At 43.7% G+C, this 20,921-nt stretch overlaps 1 protein-coding gene across 1 annotated transcript in view; it reads left to right on the forward strand.

Annotated features, from left to right (window-relative positions):
- GLI3 (GLI family zinc finger 3) overlaps positions 1-19,926 on the forward strand; it is a 414,242-nt gene extending 394,316 nt beyond the window's left edge. Inside the window, exons 10-14 of the mRNA XM_006832110.1 lie at positions 2,634-2,783; positions 3,947-4,111; positions 10,489-10,779; positions 15,759-16,086; positions 17,603-19,926. Of these exons, the coding sequence (XP_006832173.1) occupies positions 2,634-2,783; positions 3,947-4,111; positions 10,489-10,779; positions 15,759-16,086; positions 17,603-19,926 (3,258 nt within the window). The remainder of the gene's footprint in view (positions 1-2,633; positions 2,784-3,946; positions 4,112-10,488; positions 10,780-15,758; positions 16,087-17,602) is intronic.
- Positions 19,927-20,921: the final 995 nt, after the last annotated feature.

Here is a 20,921-nt window from a genome sequence, read left to right on the forward strand (position 1 = left end):
AAATACGTGAGAGATAATGAAATGTCGCAATCTCAGTATAGTCCTTTTATTCCACCAGCAAGCTAGGGTTTGTACCTGGCTATCTTTCAAATCCTCTTTGAATACTTGCTAGTACATTATTTTAAAGGAAATGAAATGCCTTACGTTGAATTCATATTGCATGGCTTGCTAAATGAAATGAATAAAGCAAAGGAAAATATGCATAAAGCAAGAGCATTAAGTAGAATGTCCTTAGTCTTTGATACTGAAGTTTGCCACATTAGTCAAATCAATTCAGATATGACTGGGTACTTGCAGTGTGCTAGGAACGCTTAGTGGCTGAGAACATGAGACTTAAAAGGACAGATTCCTGGGCTCAAGGAGTTGGCGCAACGCAAATGGTAATTAGGTTTCATAATTTTAACTTTTTCTTCCTCTTTTTCTTCCTCTCCTCTCTCTCTCTTTCTCTCATTCTTTTCTTCTCCCTCTCTCCCTCCCTGTACCCTTGTGACTGACTAGTTCTATTTGGCTTTCTTGTTGTTTCCAAGACTTCTGAAAGGATCACGCTTGTCGTCTTGTGCGCTAAGTCGTACCACTAATTCTATTTGCAGCTCATCAAACTTTCTGGATCTGCTCAAGGAGAGGAGAGTGAATAGTGATAATGATTCCTTCTCTCTACATTCATACAGTTTCCAACTCTAGAAACAATGAAAAAAGGGTTATTTTATCTCCCCACTAAAGTAGTAGGCTGGAATCTTGGTGTGGCACTGTAGGATAAGCACTGGATTGCTAACCAAAATGTTAGTGGTTCAAACTCATCAGCTGCTCCTTGGAAACCCTATACAGGGTCGGTATGGGTCAGAACTGAGTCGATGTCACTTAGTGACAACAAAGCATTAGCCTACCTAGTGAAGTAACTGGGAACTGCTGCTGGGGATTGTCCACAGATGCCCCATGGGACCCAAGTGTAGCTTTCTCTTATTGCACATGTTTTACTACTGATGTATCTCTATGTTTGAAAAACCACGTGTTTAAGCGTTGAATTACTACCTACTTGGAGTCCTGGAGTGGTGCTGTAAGATAAGCATTGGATAACAAACTGCAAGGTTGATGGTTCAAACCCACCAGCCACTACTTGGAAACCTTATATAGGGTCATCATGAGTCTGAATCGACTCTACAGCACTAAACAGCATCAACAAAGTTGACACCAAATCATGGTGACACTGTGTGTCAGAGTAAGAATGTGCTCCATAGAATTTTTAGCGGTTACTTTTTCTAAAGTAAACCACCAGGCCATTCTTCCAAGGTGCCTCTGGGTAAACCCAAACCTCCAAATTTTGGATTAGTAACTGAGCACACGAACTCTATTACCCTCATTCCAAAGCTAATAAAATTAAGGTAATGTAATGTAAACAGAGAATAAAAATTGACAGTATCAGCCTAGGACATACATTTCTTTAGTGATATATCACAAGACCCATTTTGAGTCAGAAAGGGCCTTAAAAAACAGTTAATACATTCTCTTATTTTACACACAAAGAAAATGAAGATGCTATGAGATGTTAACATTTATTTTTGACAATCGCGTAGTCCTTTTATTTTGTACCTAGTTCTTTATGATTCTCATCCAAGAAGCAATCCCGCTCGTCTGAGCCAAAGTTTAGTCTGAAAAAGTGCTTGGTGGGTTTTTCTTGTTTCTTAGTCCAGAACTGTGTACCTGCACATAGGTATGTGTGTGTACCCCATGTAAGGTCTGAGCCTGGTTGCTAATCTGGTGCCTAAAAGATCTTTAGAACTGAGGAACACCTCTGCAAGCTTTTAACTTTGACCCACACTTGGCAGACAGACAGTGGTGGCCCAGAGAGGACAAAAGTGACTTGTGGTGGGTCACAACTGGCTCATAGCAGAACTCAAGAGTGTTAAGGTCTTGCTTCTCAGATACAGTTAATGTTTCCAGAGTTCTTCCCAGCAGTGCTGCTCTGCACGTTATTGTGTTCACCGAAAGAACTGCTGCCCTGTCCTGTGTCAGTTCCGTGATTGGTTGTGGATACACCGTTGTGATCCATTTCATTGGCTGATTTTCAGAAGCAGATTGCCAGGCCTTGCTTCTTACTCACCTTAGTCTAGACGTGCCGTGGAAACCTGTTCAGCATCATAGCTATGCCCAAGCCCAAGCCTTTACTGATACATGATGGTAGTTGTATGTGATGTGCAGTGTTCGAGGATCAAACCAGATCTCGTGCACAGAAAGCAAGAGTTCTACCACTGAGCTGCCAGTAATCCTCTCTTGCCACTTAGGAAGTATTTTTAAGGAGCTCTGGTAGTGTCGTGATTATGAATCGGGCTGCGAACCTCAAGGTCAGCAGATTGAAACTACCAGCTGTTCCACAGGAGAAAGATGAGGCTTTCTGCTCCTGTAAAGATTTACAGCCTCGGAAACCGACTTGACGGCACTTAACAACAATACATAGATACAAGTGCACAAGAAATTTCCTTCCAAAATACACTAACAAATTAAAACTCAATCATCTGGTAAGCTTAATGTACAGCTTTTAAGGCTGAAAATCATTCGGGTTTTTTTTGCACTTACTTCTCTTGCCTTCCAAAAAGAGTAATGCCTTTCCACTTTGTTTCTGTTTTCCCAAACCCCAGCATATAAACAATGACCATATCCATGGAGAGAAGAAGGAATTTGTGTGCCGGTGGCTGGATTGCTCAAGAGAACAGAAACCTTTCAAAGCCCAGTATATGTTGGTAGTGCATATGAGAAGACACACGGGAGAGAAGCCTCACAAATGCACTGTGAGTACCAGCGTGGCCAGCCGCTCACAGGTTTGGTGTGCAGCCTTGTGCAAGTGGGTGTCAGCCACACAATGACTTCTTCAGCATCTCTTCAGGGTTGTTGGTGCTGATGATTCCAGCTCAAGGCAGGTGTGGTTAAGTGGCAGGGAAGGCGAGGGGTGGAACGTTGCCCATGAGAAATACCTGGGTTTTGAGGAAGTTTTCCGAAATGGAGAAGGCAGGAGCCAAAGACCCTGTGGAGAAAATTATCAGAAGAATTTTCAGGGATGATGGAAGTTTTCTATATCTACTAGAGTAGATACCAGCCATGTGTGGCTCGTGAGCACTTGAAATATGGCTAGTACAACCAAGGAACTCATTTCTTACATTTACTTTTAATTAAGTTCAAGTTAAATATAAATAGCCCAGGTAGTTAGTAGGTACCGAATTGAGCAGCACAACTTGGAGGAGGGGACAGACAGCAGGCAGGCAGCAGCTGAGGCCTGCTCACTCACTATATTACTGGTAACAAGGACACAGCCACCTTGCAGGTTGCTAATGGCCCCCAAGAACTGGGAAGGCACAAAAAGTGCCAGTTTCCTAGTTTAAAAGTTTAAGTGGGCCTTTTTTGAAAAGGTAATCTCTGTAATGGTTTTAGCATTTTCCCCTTGCTTTTCTCTCTGGTCCCCATGGCATAGTATAGACTGCTTATTGCAGACAAGGGTTAGTGCAAGGTTAAGCTTTCTTCCACAGAAGTGCCTGCTGAGGTGCATTGGGCATTACTTAGCCCTTGGTAGTTTGCATCTTAAAGACTCTTTACAAGCATGATCAAATTCCCTGTCTTTGTATGGACACAAAGCCATATTAATGAACTTTGTGCTGAATCTGAAATCAGTGGGAATTCCAGGAGATCAATGAGCAGATAATGAAACCTATTGTCCACATTGAGTGGTCTCTTTAAAAATAATAATAAAAAAAAAACTTCAGGACTTTTACCAGCACTGAAAGTGCGTGCTGTATTTTGAACTGCACCACGCCGCATCTGAATCCCAATAAATGCAGTTTAGTGGACTTTTGTGATTTGGTTTTAAAAAGCTGCTGACCCTCAAAACATCGGGTTTTCAGGGGTTTTAAGCATAATCTGCCATTGTGTAGCGTAATCCCAATTTACCTGTTGTCCTCAGTTTGAAGGTTGTACAAAAGCCTACTCAAGACTAGAAAACTTGAAAACGCACTTGAGATCGCACACTGGAGAGAAACCATACGTCTGTGAGCATGAAGGCTGCAACAAGGCATTCTCTAATGCCTCTGATCGAGCCAAGCACCAAAACAGAACACATTCCAATGAGGTAAGTCATGCCTCCCCCATGAAGGCGCTCTTGGGCCAGAACAAAGGACCATGAAGGGGATACAAACAGAAAGGCAGCGACATGCTTGGTTTTATTTTCTTTAGGCCTTTTCCAAAATGCCTGGTGAGGGCTTAGTGCTTGGGGTAAAGCTGAAAAAGAGTCTGGTTTAGATAGTAACACCGTTGTAGAGGGAACTTGTGAAAACCTCTGGCAAATTTAGTTTCCTGTTGTTGGGAACTGCCACCTACTGGTCAAACAGTAGCAGTGCTTAATTTAGAATTAGACCAGTTGCTCTCCCCCGAATAGCATGACTCCAGGCAAAGATGACCCTGCGATCACTAAGGATGGATTCAGCAGCAACGTGTTGACAGCTGACAGCTCACCGCTAAGACAGCCACTTTTATTAGCTTTCTCCCGGTGGTATCTTCAAATGCACTCTATCAAAAAAGACTTTTACAGAACAGTCAGCCCTGGCTAAATATGACCTCCAGACATCCTAAATTCTAAAGGATCATGGAATATAGTCTCAGAAACCCCGAATGGTTTCTATTCATTTATTTAGAGTAATAGATTGAGTACAGCTTTCATGGGTTGTGGGTGCTTCCTGCCATGTCTCTGTTTCTTTACATCATTATCTCAAATTGTTGGTGTTGTTGTTAAGTGCCGTCGAGTCGGTTCCGACCCATAGCGACCCTGTACAAGGTTTCCGAGGGTATAAGTCTTTACGGGAGTAGAAAGCCTCATCTTTCTCCCGTGGAGCAGCTGGTAGTTTCGAACCGCTGACCTTAAGGTTCGCAGCCCGATTCATAACCACTACGCTACCAGAGCTCCTTTTGTATCTCAAATTACTGGCAAGTATAAAAATGGAAATGGTTTCAGATTCTGTTTGCTTGCATTTCACTGTTTGCTTACCAAACTTGAGCTTCTTGAAAGTCTTGCTCAAATTTTTAAACCTCTGGGGAGCCTTCTCTTGAGCTAATCAAGATATTGACAAAGAGGCTCCTCACCTTTTGGGAAGGAATAGGAATAACTAGCCATTTCTTAATATGAGATCTAATTTTGCAGTTTCTTAACAAGAGACCTTGTTTTGCCTCACAAAATGTGTCACCAGTGTGCTTCAGCTATGTTGTTTGTTGTCATTGAGCACTGTTGAGTTGGTTCTGACTCATAATGACTCTGTATGGTTTCCGAGGAGTGGCCAGTGGGTTTGAAACACCAGCCTTGAGGTTAGCTGTCCAGTGCTCATCCTATACTGCCAGTTAATGTTAGAGAGGTAAATTTTGCAATCAGAAGACCTCAGAGTAGCTGTCATTTGATGGTACCAGATGCAGGCAAAACCTGTGTTTGATCTTCCAGAAAGACAGTGAGGAGAAGTGAGCCCTTCAGGTCAGTGGCTGTTGGCTTTAAAACGGAAAGATTGACGACTCACTAAGTTTCCTTTCAATTGAGCTGATAGAAGAAAACCATCCGCCCTCTTAAACTGGATTAAGCACACCATGTGAAGAGCATGTATACACATAGACACTCACATGCAAGTTCACACATGCAAATACTATTGAAAAAGTCATTGTGAAACAAGGAAAACCCATGTTATTAGAATCTCCTGTCATGGATCAGCTGTTTGGGAGACATTTTGGGAGGTGCCACATCTCCCTTTTTTATGTCTCATTCTTCTATTCTTTGCCTTACAGATAGTTTAGTTTTTATGTATTAATAATTGTTCAGTTTGCTAGGGATACAATAGTGTAGAAAGAGATAATGATTTTTCCATCTTGGATCTTATAGTTACCACAGCCACATCAGCTCGCACACTCTCGGATCTCCAGTGAGAATGCATTGTCTGTTGACTCATCTTAAGACCAACCCTTCACTCAAGTTCTGTATCCTATCCCCTTCTCCCTTGTTGATTTGCCTCCACAGTTATACCTTGTATACCCCAGCATCAATTTCTATTTCTCTACTTCACCATTTCTGATAATTTACAGGCATGTATATTCTATCTAAAAATAAAACAAATTCTAGATCTTCCACTCTCCTCTAGTTCTTTTTTAGTGTGTGTGAATTGAGCGAAGGTTTACAGGACAGAGCATTAGTTTCACAGTGAATACATCATACACCTTGTGTCATTGCAATGACTAGAATCCCTTCCACCGAGCATCAGTCCACAGTATTCGCCTCTAGTCACTTGAGCTCTTGAATTTCTCCCTGTTTCTTCCACTACCGTGATCCTGTGTCAGCCTCCCTCGTGTATCTTTTGGCTCTACCTTCTACCCAGTGAATAATTGTCCCTTCCCTCCCATCCTTGCTAACTGTCACAAAATGGTTCTTTTAGCAAAAGGTAAATAAATAAATACCCTTTCTTAACTTTTTACAGCAGAGCTCTCATAACAGTATTTATGTGTAATTCTTTTGTTATTCAATAGGTGCACTTCTTATTTTTGGGATACTCTTGCCCCTAGTTTACCCCTCAGAAATGTATCCTTCTTTCAACACTCAATTGAAATTCTTCCTTCCAACAAAAGCATCATTTATTGAGTGCTTATTGTGTACCGTGCATAATGTAAGTTCCATTGTTTAGCATGTACCATAACCCCATAAGCTTCGCATTATACTTACCTCACAGACACAGAATTTGGAGAGCTGAAGCCTCCCCCGATCATCTACACTGAGAGCCCTTCCTCCTCTGTCCATATTCTTACAAAGCATCTTGGCTTGATAGTGGGGCTTTACTTAGCTTGATTCATATTTCTTGAGGTTAAAACCTATCATATGCAGCTTTGTGTTCAGAGTCTTGCACATAGTAGGTGTCATTAAAAGCTGATTGAAAAACTTATTTGGGTAAGTTCTACAAACTCAGTGGAAAGAAAATACCAGATGCTTTCATAAAGTACCTTCCAGTGCCATGAGTCAAAGAGACATTGTTTTTAAGTGCCGTTGAGTCAGGTTTAACTCACAGTGACTCTGCATAGGGTTTCTGAGGAGCAGCTGGGGGGTTTGAACTGCTGACCTTGTGGTTCTCAGTCCAGTGCTGATCCTACAGCGCCACACCAGGAGTCCAAAGAAGTATTAACAGTCCCAAAAGCTGAACGTGCTGTTGTTGCTTTTGACCATGTTCAGGTCATGGTAACTCATGTACAACAGAATGAAGTGCTGCTCAATTTTGCACCATCTTCGTGATCATTGCTCTGCTTGAGTCCATTGTTGCAGCCACTGGGTATTTTAAGGCTCATCTTCCAGCACTATATTGGACAGTATTTTATTGTGATCCGTTTTGTTGCCACTGACTGACTTTTGGAAGCGGGTTTCTAGGCTTACTTCCTAGTTTGTCTTATTCTGGAAGCACCACTGAAATCTATATAACATGGGTGACCGGCGAGCCTTTGAAATACTGATGGCTTAGTGTCATAGCAACACATAAATTCCCACAGTAAGATAAACTGAAAGGTTGGCGGTGGGATTCTAAACATCCAGAGCATGAAAAGTGGATGACTTGGAATGCGTGAGCGTATTTGCCTTCACCTACAATTAGATTTAATTTCAGTATTGATGGCAGCAAAATTTGAGGTTCAGGCTTTGTAATTGAGTTAATGTGTTCAGGGCAGATAGGCACACATGTACTTGTATGTGTTATTTTTCTTGGACACGTAGGTGCTGGTGAATATTTGTAGATTCATTTTACACATGCATACATTTATCGAAGGATTGATTAGTCCTTTAAGCATGGAGTGCCAGCCTTAGCCCCATGTTCCCGTCTTTCCCCGTCTCCACACACTTGCTCATACATCCACATCTGCCTGCTGAGGTAGCATCCTGGCACTTTGGTGCAGTGAACAAGCAAAAGACCAATAGCAGAACATTCTCGAGTAATAACACTAATCACCTGAGCTATTCTTCTGTCCCTGATACATAGAATTAGATGGGCTCATTTCATTACATATATATATATATATATATATATACACACACACTGGGAATCACATGAGCTCCTGAATAGAAGTAATTCATAGTTAATGGGAATCAGTTCTACCCAAAGGAATCTCAAGTTTGGAAGTGTAATCTCTCAGGATGATTTTAGGAATCTTTGCCTCAATGCATTAAGGCATTTCAGCATTTTAGGTAGCACTCAGTCCATTCTTGGGCTTTTAGTGAAAAAGCATCTTTTAGACACATATATTCTAAAAGACTGGGTATCTTTTTAAATATAATGGCTACATTACACTAATCATGCTTTTTATGAATGGTGGCTTACATAATAGCTCATTTTTTGTTATATGTAGAGATCCGTGGGTAAGTCAAAAAGTATTGCTATAAGATCATAGCCTTCTTTATTAAACCCAAATAACACAATAATGTAAAGTTTATTGTGCCTTGACAGATCCTCCATCTAGATCTCTACATTTCTGAAGGCAGTGTTTCCATCTTTGTAACTGTTTCCCAAAGAAGTCTCTGCTCTTCCATTTATGTAATATCAAAACAGTAGTTCTGACATTTTCAAGAGACTCAAATTGTATGCCTTTTAAATGTTCTTTAAGTTTTGGAAACAAAATGACGTTTGAACGGACTAGATTAGGGCTGTAGTGTGGATAGGGTAAGGTTTCTGAAGGGCATTCTCACGAGAGAGGCCTTCCTATCCTCAAAGAAGGAACCAGGTACATTGCTGTGATGGGAAAACATTCTTTGGCACCACTTTTTGGGCCTGTTTCTCATCAATGCAGTTTTCAGTTTTCTGAAAACTTCTTCATAATAAGCACCATGGTCGTCCTGTTTCCTTGGAGAAATCTATCAAGATTATCCCTCTAGAACTCCCAAAACCAGTCATCATATCCTTCTGAGCTGACCTCTCTATCTGGAAGTGAACTGACCCAGGAGATCCCCCTCAGAAGCCACTCCCCACCCCCCACTCCCCATGGGACATTATTTTTAAGGCACCCAGAGGAGACTAGGGCAAATGTACTACAGAGAACTTTACTGCAGCCTTCCACTGATCACAGAGACACGTTTAAACATGTTTTGTTTAGAATAAATCCATGCATGTATGAACTGCAATCCTTAGTACCAATACATTTTGAGTTATCCTCATAAATCCACAATACACTTGTACAAATGACCATGCATATATTATATTTCAATTAAACAAAATCACAGTTATGATGTTGGTCATGAATAAATGCCATCACTTCTGTGATTTCAATAAATACTCAATTATGAATACCGTAGACTTCCTTTTAGCTATATATGGACTTGGACTCCTGGTGTAGCACAGTGGGATCAGCACTGGACTGCTAACCACAAGGCTAAGAGTTCAAACCCACCAGTAGCTCCTTGGAAACCCTATATAGGGTTGCTGTGAGTCAGAATATAGACTCAACATACAAAATGAAATTAGCTTGCAATAATTTATGGACTTTAGTACCAAAGCACTGGTGGTACTGTGTGATACGCACTGGATTTTAACCACAGTGCCAGCAGTTCAAACCCACCAGCTACTCCATGGGAGAAAGATGAGGCTTTCTGTTCCAATAAACATTTACAGCCTCATAAACCCTTAACCAGGGTCACTGTGAGTAGGAACAAACTCAACAGAACCTAACAACAACACTACTTAAAAATGAGTACAAATGAGAAATTCTCATCCCCACTTACAGATAGTATGAGACAGGGCTCTACAACTTTGATGACCAGAAAGGCTCTAGCTATTTTGAGTCTTAAATATTCCCACATGCTGTAATGATCCCTAAAAGCACGTATTTTAGTACTATCAAAGACGGGGGAGCATATGGGCAACTTTTAGGATGCCTACATGTGAATAGCACATTTATAAAGCGGCAGAGTGATGATACTAGCTCTGAAAGCCAGCACATCTAGGATGTGAACTGTCTTTCTACCATCTCACCTAAAAGACATACAGCTTTCTTCTGATTAGATTATAGGTACCTTCCAAGGCTCCTTCTGCTGTGGTGCTGGGGGCTAATGCGTCGCTTGAATTGCAAGATCGGTGGTTCAAGCTCACCAGCTGCTCCTTGGAAACCCTATACAGGGTTGCTATGGGTTGGAATTGACTCAACAGCACTTAACAACAACAACCTGCCCTGGAACCAAGGTCCTTTTTTCTGAAAGGATTGATGTGTCCAAGGACACAAAGGCAATTTACATGGTTTTAGTTCTCTCTCAAATCTGTTAATGTCCCATTTCTTTGAAAACAGAAGAGTGTTCAAATGGCCTTTATTAATTAGACTTTTAGTTCCTGAAGGAAGGAGCTTTGGGAAGGGACTTTGGAAGAATTAAAAATGCAGTGAGCTATCATAATAAACGCTGTTGGGCAAGGACGTAATCCCTTCAGTAACAGTCTCTTATTTCTTTCTTGTGGGATTTGGCAGAAACCATACGTGTGTAAGATCCCAGGCTGCACTAAGCGCTACACAGACCCCAGCTCTCTCCGGAAACACGTGAAGACAGTGCATGGCCCAGAGGCTCACGTCACCAAGAAGCAGCGTGGAGACATACACCCTCGGCCCCCGCCACCGCGTGACTTCGGCAGCCATCCCCAGGCCAGGTCGCCAGGCCGGCAGACTCAGGGAGCCCTTGGTGAGCAGAAAGACCTCAGCAACACTACCTCAAAGCGAGAAGAATGCCTCCAGGTGAAAACAGTCAAGGCTGAGAAGCCCATGGTATGTCATTCAGTTTCTCTCCGGTTTTCTTGAAGTTGATCTCAGGGAAATTTAGAAGAGAGGTTGTCACATTTGGGGCCAAGACTTTATCTGTCCTTCCTGCGTCAGGCTGTGTCTGATTTAGGGAGGTCGTGCCCTCAAATGCCTTCAGTGACTTGGATTGCTTATTCAAAGTTGATCTTCACAGAACAAATCAGCCCAGTTTCAACATTTCCTAACGGAGTTTTAAAGCCAATCTGGAACCATACCATGTTAGCAGTAGAGAGAAAAACATAACTGTGTATAGTTTCAGAGTGCTTCTAACCTAGAAAAATTATTTGTTTAGTCTTTCCATTAACATGTTTCCTCTCTTCTTTGCTCTGATGGCCCTAAGATGATAAGGCATGACCTCCAATCTTTGGGATGTCACAATTGGGGGGGGGGGGGGGGGAGGGGAGAGCTAGAAAGACACTGCCTAACAAGTACTTGCAATTCAATGGGATGAGAGCTTTAATCCAAGTCTGTGTACAGAGCATTCAAAAGAACAAAGTAACCGTGTGTACACTGTGGGAGTGAGGGGGCAGGGGAGGGGATGGCAACACAGAAGTTCAGCAATTGGGGGTTAGATATCACCCACAGAAGCAGCCAGGTCCTGGTGTAGGTGAGCTAGAGCCATGAAGTGCTGCAAGTACACAGTAATAAGAAAGTATGAGGGTTAAAAGAGTAAACTGTGCTAGTAATGAACAGGACTTGAAGGGAGAAGGGGATGGTGGCAAGATGACTTCTTAGTAAAGACTATTCCAGAGATCACTTGGAGACTTGGCTCCATTTTTAGACGCTCCACATCACAGTCAAATCCAGGAGGTAGAGAGCGACGGAGGGGTTTGAATGATTTCTGTAGGTTAAAGGTCTTTATGATTTGGTGGCTCATATAGACTATGTACTTTATACTACTATTTAGTTTTTTTCAAGCTTTGGTTTATGATTTTTGCTTTATGTATATTCCATTAAACTCCTAAGATTTAAAACAGGACAGCATGAAAAAGAGAGTTGAAATTTGGAGAAAAATTTAGTACATTTGTATTTCACCATCTGTATAATAGGTTTAAGGTGCCCTGGTGGCACAGGAGGTTAAGCATTGGGTTGCTAACCCAAAGATCAGCAACGCAAAACCACCAGCCACCTTGTGAGAGCAGGATGAGGCGGTCTGTTTCCATAAAGAATTACAGCCTCAGCGACCCCATGGAGCAGTTCTGCTGTGTCCTATAGGGTTGCTAGGAGTTGGAATTCGACTCCAAGGCAGTGGATTTTATCATGGATTGACAGTGCAGATATGCTGAACTCTCTGCTGTCCCCCTCTGCACTACAAAGGAGAATGTACCAGATAGAACTTGTATAGAAATGATTAGTCAGATTTATACTCAGTTAAAGGAAGCTTTTCTAAGAATTAGAGCAGTCCAGTAATTGGATGGGCACCCTGGAAATCTGTGACGCATGTATATGTGGGTGGGAAATAATATACACCCAGTGCCAGCATTTGCAGGGTGGGAGGGTACATTTGAATGACTTAGCAGTCTGTCTATGACTTAAGTGTTTTTTAAAATGACATTAAATCTAGCCTGCCAGAAGTAGAATAATGCAAATAAGCTACTTGAGTTTATCATTATTTTTCAGAGATTAGTTGTACTTAGTTTTATAAAACACTTTAATAAAAAGGTTTATTTTATTAAACACAGAAAATGTATATTTCATTATAGTTTTATTTAATAAAAATTTGAGCCTTCGAGCTCAAACTGACCGTGCGGTCCAGCGCATTATCCTACAGGATATATATATATATATATATATTCCTGTTGTGGTTTTGTAAAATAAGCTCTGGACCACAAGGTCAGTGGTTCAAATTCACCAACCGCTCCTCAGAAACCCTATGTAGGGTCGCTATGAGTTGGAACCAACTCAATGGCACTTAACAACTACATACGTATAGATGAATAAATCAGGGAGAAAGATGAGACTATCTACATCAGAATTGACTGGATGGTAGTGGTTTTTAATACATAAAATGATTGATCACTTTAATCTATTAATAATAAACTGTATATTATATACATCTCCCCCCACCCCCAGCAGTATATCCATTTCTTACAATAAAGTTCATCTGTATGAGGGGCCTTCCAAAAATAAATTGCATTATCTTTTAGTTCTATTTTCCCACAAACTTTTTTAAGCCCCTCATATAATAATTGTCCAGAAAGTATACAGTTTCTCTTCATGTTTAAGTGAATCCGTGGTATCCTAGATTAAATCAACAAAGGATCATGAGCTGTGTTCTTCCAGCATCCTGGGAATCCTGAGTCTGTTGGTACATATGGTCCTAACTCAGGAAAACTTGCCATCTCCTCTCCAATTGGGTTCATGTGGAAACACCCGTGGTCTCAAAAGACAATTGGTAGAAATAGAAACTTACAGAAATTCAGCTCCATACCATCTGAGATGAACCAAGATAAGAAATACTTTGTAAAATAATTAAATTCTAGAAACTTAGTGCTGAATGAGATTACAGAGATCAGCCCTACATCCCATCTTTTGCATGTGAGGAAACTGAGACTCAGTGGGGTTAACAAATTAGTCAAATGTCCAAAATGCACTGTTCTGTGTGCATAAGTGCACACGTAGAATGTAATTGATTGTATGTTTATAGACATTTACTGTAATGCACATCAGATTTGCATTTCTAATATAATTTCTTAAAAACTTCACTTTTATTTGATCATCGTGCTATAAATTAAATTCTTTCTTCTTTTTTCCTATTAATCCAACGCTCTTCTGTCTAATGCTCCTAAATGTCTTGTGCTCACTTCCTAAGGACAGTGGGTAATAAGGTGAGGGAATTTTGGCTTCTCTGTCCTTTGTGTTTTCACTTTATCATTTAATTTTGTTTTATTTCATTTCCTGTTGTTTTTGTGGCTTTGTGATGACTTTGGTAGTGAACATTCCTCAGATATGTCTTCAACATAGAACCAATGTTTTTGAATGCTCAGCATGTGGGAAATGGTAAATGGTGAAAACCATTGTCCTATTTGTCTAGGTTTCCATAATAAATCATACTGTGGCCAACCAAGCAGATGTCCTGAAGACTGTTTAATGATTCTATTTATGAGTGCATATTGCTTGTTAATGACTCACCTATATCTTAATGTTTGAGCTCATTTATTAGTAAGTGAAGGTGTCTGTATGCCTTCTTAAATGTCATATAGAAGTGTGTGCTTGTACATACACACATGCACAAATCCATATGCTGAGCAGACATCAGCCAAAGCCTAAGCACTCCCAAGAAATTCAGAAAGGACTACAGGATCTGATGTTCTGGAACACTGCTTAAGCCAAAGGTTAAGCAGTGCTTCATGCTACCGTGATCAGATTTGTCTATTTCATTCTGCACTGCTTGCTTGCCCAGGACGAACTTATTATGTGACACTTGGATAACTGGTAGATGGCGCTCTCCTTGTTAATGTGCTCGGGGTGTATTTACTATAATAGCTGGAATAATGCAGTGGGCTCCACCTCCCAAACCTCCTTCCCAACCTCTCTTAGAACTACAGTAGTCTGACTGTGTGCACTTCTTTCTCCTGTGGGAGTTTTCTCTCCTGACTGCAGACCATGGCTCCAGTTTTTGTAGTAACGCTGGAGAAGGAACTGCATAGGAACAGAAGTTAGCACTGGGCTGGGTTCTAGGCTGCTTGCACTTGATAATTTTGGGCAGTTACTGAACTTCTCTGAACATCACTTTGCTTATCCGAATGGAAAAGATTGGACTGTTTACTGCTGGGATTTTAGAAAGAATGAGTCTGTGGTACAGGCTCTTCCATTCATGGCAGCCATTTCACATCATTGCGTCTGTCTCACTAAAAGCCAGTTTTGCTCCCCACCCACTGGGGCAGCCAGTCCCTATGCGCCCCATTTCCAGAAGGCTGCTGTTTGGTGGAGGGGGGGCGCCTGCTCCTGATTAAGAACAAGTGGACTAATTAAGCCCCCATTTAGTTACAGAACTTTCTTGTAGAATCCACTTGCCCAATGACTCTGGGGGTAGAGGAATTTTCCAATTCACCTAGTGAAATAGCAGAAGACAGAACAAGAGGAAAAAGCATTCCACAGATTCAGGGAAACAGTTAGAAGTGTTCTCTTCACACCCTACCTTTACCAGCAATGTCATTGAGGTTCTAAGTAGCAGAAAAATGCAGAAGGAGGAAAGATCTTTACAAAGAATTTGGATAAGAAACCCTGAATAATTTAGAGGGGCTCATCTTGGAGAGGAGGTAACGTATGGAAGATCATATTTGAGCATTTATGCTTTAGCTGAGCATAATCAACACAAGGAATAAAACGGGCACCGTAGGATCAGCACTGGATTGCAAACCACAAGCTCGGCAGTTCAAACCTACCAGCTGCTCTTTGAAAACCCTATACAGGGTCGCTATGTGTCAGAATTGACTCGACAGCACTTAACAATAACAGGATGAGAACAATGGCTGATGGCCACTGAGCCAGGAATTGTTGTCCCAGTGAATTTCATATTTTGTGTGTTCTCGGGACGTCTCCTGTAATCCCCACAGCAAGCCCTGATATAAATTGTCTCCATTTTACAGATAAGGAAATTGAGGTTTCGAGCAGCTAAGTCACTTGCCCAAATAATAAAGTGGTGTTGGGACTTGAACTTAGGGCATCTCTTTGCAGAGATGGCATCTTTGTCAGGGTTCCGTTGGTGATATCATACCCGCCTCATGCATCCTTGACTGTTCATTGATTTCAGCTACACACCACCTGGTGACCCATCCACCATTTTGGTCTGGAGAGGCCACCTCTACAAGATAGTTTTTCTGTTCATTCAATTGACCGTGAATCCTGAACGTCTTGATAGTAGTGCATGAGCTCACATTTTACCTTCCCTTTTCTTGATTTCTCCTGGTGAAATTGCTTTCTTTTCTTCTTGACCCCAACAGACATCTCAGCCAAGCCCTGGTGGTCAGTCTTCATGCAGCAGCCAACAGTCCCCCATCAGCAACTATTCCAACAGTGGGCTCGAGCTTCATCTGACTGATGGAGGTAGTGTAGCAGACCTCAGTGCCATTGATGAAACCCCGATCATGGACTCTACCATTTCTACCGCAACCACAGCCCTTGCTTTGCAAGCCAGGAGAAATGCCACAGGAACCAAATGGATGGAGCACGTGAAACTGGAAAGGCTAAAACAAGTTAATGGGATGCTTCCACGACTGAACCCCATCCTACCCCCCAAAGCCCCTGCGGTCTCTCCTCTCATAGGAAATGGTGAGTTCCATAGCTGGACACAACCACAGTTTGCTTTGTCTTGCTTCTTTTCTTTTCAATGTGACCAAAGCCATGGGAGAGGAACTGGGCCCTCGGTTTTATGTTTGCTAGTTTCTCTACCAGCCTTAAAGTTAGGCTGTAACTGCAAAACACTAATGCTACAACAGCACATCATCATGTTGTCTTTTTGAAGGGTCTATAGTTTAAAAATAGGTTGTTGTTGCTGTTAGGTGCCATCGAATTGGTACCGACTCATAGCAATCCTACGCACAACAGAAGGAGACACTGTCTGGTCCTGGGCCAACCTCTCAATCCTTGCTATGCCTGAGATCATCGCTGATGCCACTATGCCAGCCCATCTTGTTGGGGGTGGGGGGGGTCTTCCTCTTTTTCTCTGACCCTTCACTTTACCAAACATGATGTCCTTCTCCAGTGACTGGTCCCCTCCTGATAATATGTCTGAAGTATAAGAGACAAAGCCTAGCCATCTTGGCTTCCAAAGAGCACTCTGGCTGCACTTCTTCCAACACAGATCTGTTGGTTCTTTTGGCAGCCCATGGCACTTTCAATATTCTCCTCCAACACCATAACTCAAATGCATCAATTCTTCTATGGTCTTACTTAGTCACTGTCCAGCTCTTGTATGCATATGAGGTTATTGAAAATACCATGACTTGGGTCAGGCGCACCGTAGTCCTCAAGCTGACATCTTAGCTCTTCAACCCTTTGAAGAGGTCTAGAAATACCTAGGAATAGGTAGCACTGAAATAATACTGAAGTAAAAAAAATGAGACTGAGACTCATATTTTGATAATGGAATTCTGTGTAGTTGTTGTTTTGTTAAGTGCCATGGAGTCTATTCTGACCAATAGCATAGACCAGGATAAAATAATCCCAGCCACCGCCTGTGATTGGTGAGAGAATGCCACATCCACCTTGATTAATATCCGCCCAGTTCAAGCAATGGCAAGTCATCTTTCCCATTGTCAGCTCCCAAGTCAGTTTTTACTTCTGAGATTACACACTCAATACCTACCAGGAATATATCCTAAGTGTGAACCCCACCCCAATGAATAATTCTTCACTGGGCATGGAATCAACAGAGAGCCCTGGCTGTGGATAGGAAATTCCTGGAATACCTTTGGTTTGTGGAGTTGGATGTAAACAACCCATTGCATACACATCACAAGAGTCTGCATTTTGTCCTTGTACTGTGAACTCTGCATTAGCGTCCCTGAACCTAGGAGTTGTTACTGATTTGTTTAAGCCAGGGGTTGATAAACTAAGATCCCTGAGCCAAGTATGGCTTGGGCTTGTCACCTGTTTTGTAAATAAAGTTTTATTAGAACCCTGTTATGCCCATTAATTTGCTTATTTCCCATGACTGCATTCTTGCTTCACTGCAGATTTTCCCAGGGATTGTATGGCCCTTTGGAGAGAAAAGTTTGCAGTAGACATTTCAAGTTGCCCTTGAAATGGATTCATATTCACAATGTCCTTCTCTCTCTCTGTCCAGGCACACAGCCCAATAACAGTTGCAATTTGGGCGGGTCTCTGACTCTTCTTCCGAACAGAAGCGACCTGTCTGGGGTGGACATCACCATGCTGAACATGCTCAACAGGCGAGACAGCAACACCAGTACCATCAGCTCCGCCTACCTGAGCAGCCGCCGCTCCTCGGGCATCTCCCCCTGCTTTTCCAGCCGGAGGTCCAGTGAGGCATCGCAGGCCGAGGGGCGGCCCCAGAATGTGAGTGTGGCCGACTCCTACGACCCCATCTCCACCGATGCTTCCCGCAGGTCCAGTGAGGCCAGCCAGTGTGATGGGCTGCCCAGCCTGCTCAGCCTCACGCCTGCCCAGCAGTACCGCCTGAAGGCCAAGTATGCCGCGGCCACCGGGGGTCCTCCACCCACACCCCTGCCCAACATGGAGAGGATGAGCCTGAAGACGAGGATGGCCCTGCTTGGGGACAGCAGGGAGTCTGGGATGTCCCTGCCCCCAGTCAACCCTCCCCGAAGATGCAGTGATGGGGGTACTCACAGTTATGGCCGGCGCCATCTGCTATCGAGGGACATGCTGGGTAACGGCGTGAGAAGAGCGAGTGACCCTGTGAGGACAGTCTCCGAGAACCTTTCCCTGCCCAGAGTTCAGCGTTTCAACAGTGTTAACAGTTTCAACCCTCCTGCGCTGCCTCCTTCTGTGGAAAAGCGTAACTTGGTGCTTCAGAATTACACTCGCCCCGAGGGCAGCCAGTACCGTAACTTCTACTCATCCCCCTGCCCTCCGAGCATCAGTGAGAACGTAACCCTCGAGTCCCTGACCATGGAAGCAGACGCCAACTTGAATGACGAGGACCTCCTGCCAGATGACGTGGTGCAGTACCTAAATTCTCAGAACCAAGCAGGGTACGAGCAACACTTCCAGGTCAGCATCCTAGATGATGGCAAAGTACCCCCAGGTTCCGGCTTGGGGAGCGGGCACAGCGAATTTGACCCGCCCGCACTGCCGGATAGCCATGTGGGCCAGCCTTTCCGAGGTCTCGAGCAGCCCTGCGCAGATGCCAACAAAACAGACCTGCCAATCCAGTGGAATGAGGTCAGCTCTGGGAGTGCCGACCTGTCCTCCTCGAAGCTGAAATGTGGCCAGCGGGCCACACTGCAGCAGGCTCGAGCCTCTGGATTGTACAACAACATGGTCATCCACCAGCCGAATCTGTTGAGGAATGGGACCGGCCCAGCTGGAGGATATCCAACCCTTGGGGAGAGCGGCGGCTCGTATGGTGGCCTGGAGCACTTGGTGATGCATAGCAGCGGAGGTACCAGCACTAATGGGAAGACCCTCCATGGACAGCCCTACAAAGCCCCGCAGTATGGGAGCTATCTAAACAGGCAGCTGGGCGCCCCCAGCACACTAGATGGTACTGGCTTTCAAGGATCCAAGCTGAAAAGCGCCACAGTACAAGGGAATGGAAACCAAGCAGATTTTGGAATGTCCATGGCACCCGGTGAGTCAGCTGGTAGCCCAGGGACCGGCATGCAGAACCAAGAGCTGTTGGGACAGGGGTACCTCACCCCTGCACTCCAAAGTGACAACATGCACCACCAAGGAGCAGGCCGCCCTGGCCAGGGGATGCTAGGGCAGGTAAGCGCTACCTCACAAATCAGCATCTACCCAGGGCCAGAGAGCTGTCTGCCAGGACCCCACAACCTCGGCATGCAGCCCTCCAGCATGCCAGTGAACAGGGGCTACCAGCAGTGCACCAGCTATGGGGGCAGCCGGCGCCAGGCGGGGCCCAAGGGGAGCCTGGGCCTGCAGCAGGGACAGCTCAGTGACCTGAGTCAGACCTGCAGGGTGAATGGCATCAAGATGGAAATGCAGGGGCCACCCCAGAACCTCTGTGCAAATGTGCAGAATTACTCTGGTCAGTTCTATGACCAAACCATGGGCTTCAGTCAGCAAGACACGAAAGCTGACTCCTTCATGTCAGATGCCACCTGCCTGCTCCAGGAGGCCAGCGTGGAAAACTCCGAGTTACTTTCCCCAGGTGCTAACCAAGTGACCAGCACAGTGGACAACCTCGACAGCCATGACCTGGAGGGGGTGCAGATTGATTTTGATGCCATCATCGATGACGGGGACCACGCCAGCCTGCTGTCAGGAGCCCTGAGCCCAAGCATCCTTCAGAACCTTTCCCATAGTTCCTCCCGCCTCACAACTCCACGAGCGGCCCTCCCCTTCCCCACACTGTCCGTGAGCACCACCAACATGGCCATTGGGGACATGAGCTCATTGCTGACCTCCCTTGCGGAAGAAAGCAAATTCCTTGCAGTTATGCAATAGGCATTAGGCAAGGGGACGGCAGAGATGCGTAAAGCTGTAGGAGGTTAAAAGATGAAATGGACTCTGTTTTCTGTTGTTATTTTTTGTTAGCTGTTTTTTTTTTTTTTTTTTTTTTTTTTAAGTCCTATACGTGTTTTACAAGGAGCCCTGGTGGCGCAGTTGTTATAGTGCTCGGCTGCGAACCAAATGGTCGGCGGTTCGAACCCACCAGCTGCTCTGCGGGAGAAAGATGTGGCAGTCTGCTTCCGTAAAGATTTAAAAGATTTACAGCCTTTGAAACCTGGGGCGGTTCTGCTCTGTCCTGTGGGGTCACTGTGAGTCGAACTTGACTCAAGGGCAATGGGTGTGGTCTATGTGTTTTAGCAATCTCATCTCACCTAACTGGGATGTGTTTCAAGTATATTCCTTTTATGGAAAAGGACTCTGAAAAAACCCTAAAGTATTCTAGGGAGAAACTGTCTTCCATATCAGTTTTGAATCAGTATTGTTACACTCACTCGAACCTCCGCCCCCTTTTGTTTTCACTTGTAACCCTGCCCCCTCTTTCAGTAAACCAGTGTAAATGTGTGTTGTGCATGTTCTTTCTTTTAGAAGAGAGGTCAAATGAAAGGATTTGAAGTATTTCTCTGCTACTCAAAGGAAATAGGAGTTGGTGTGCTTGTGACCAGTGGGATATACTTTCAGCTTTTACATTTTTCCTTTGCATAGGCTCAGCTCTTTCTCCCCCATGCCCCACATTGGGCACAGGAATATGATGACTAGTGAGCTAAGAATCCTATGTGAATATACTGTAACCTAGATGACAGATTCTGACATGCTTTCCACCCGTAACGCAGTTCAGGATATGCTCCTACCACGGCTCATAAGTGGAGATTTGGAACTCTTGCAAATGAAATCATTTCCTCACAAGCTGTTTGGGGTTTAAGTTCTTTTGTGTCCATAAGTGTGCTTCCAGTGGTGGGCATATCGATATTGTCAGTTCTCAGTTATCTCAT

Source organism: Chrysochloris asiatica, unplaced genomic scaffold (assembly GCF_000296735.1).
Source record: "Chrysochloris asiatica unplaced genomic scaffold, ChrAsi1.0 scaffold00006, whole genome shotgun sequence".
NCBI lineage: Eukaryota > Metazoa > Chordata > Mammalia > Afrosoricida > Chrysochloridae > Chrysochloris > Chrysochloris asiatica.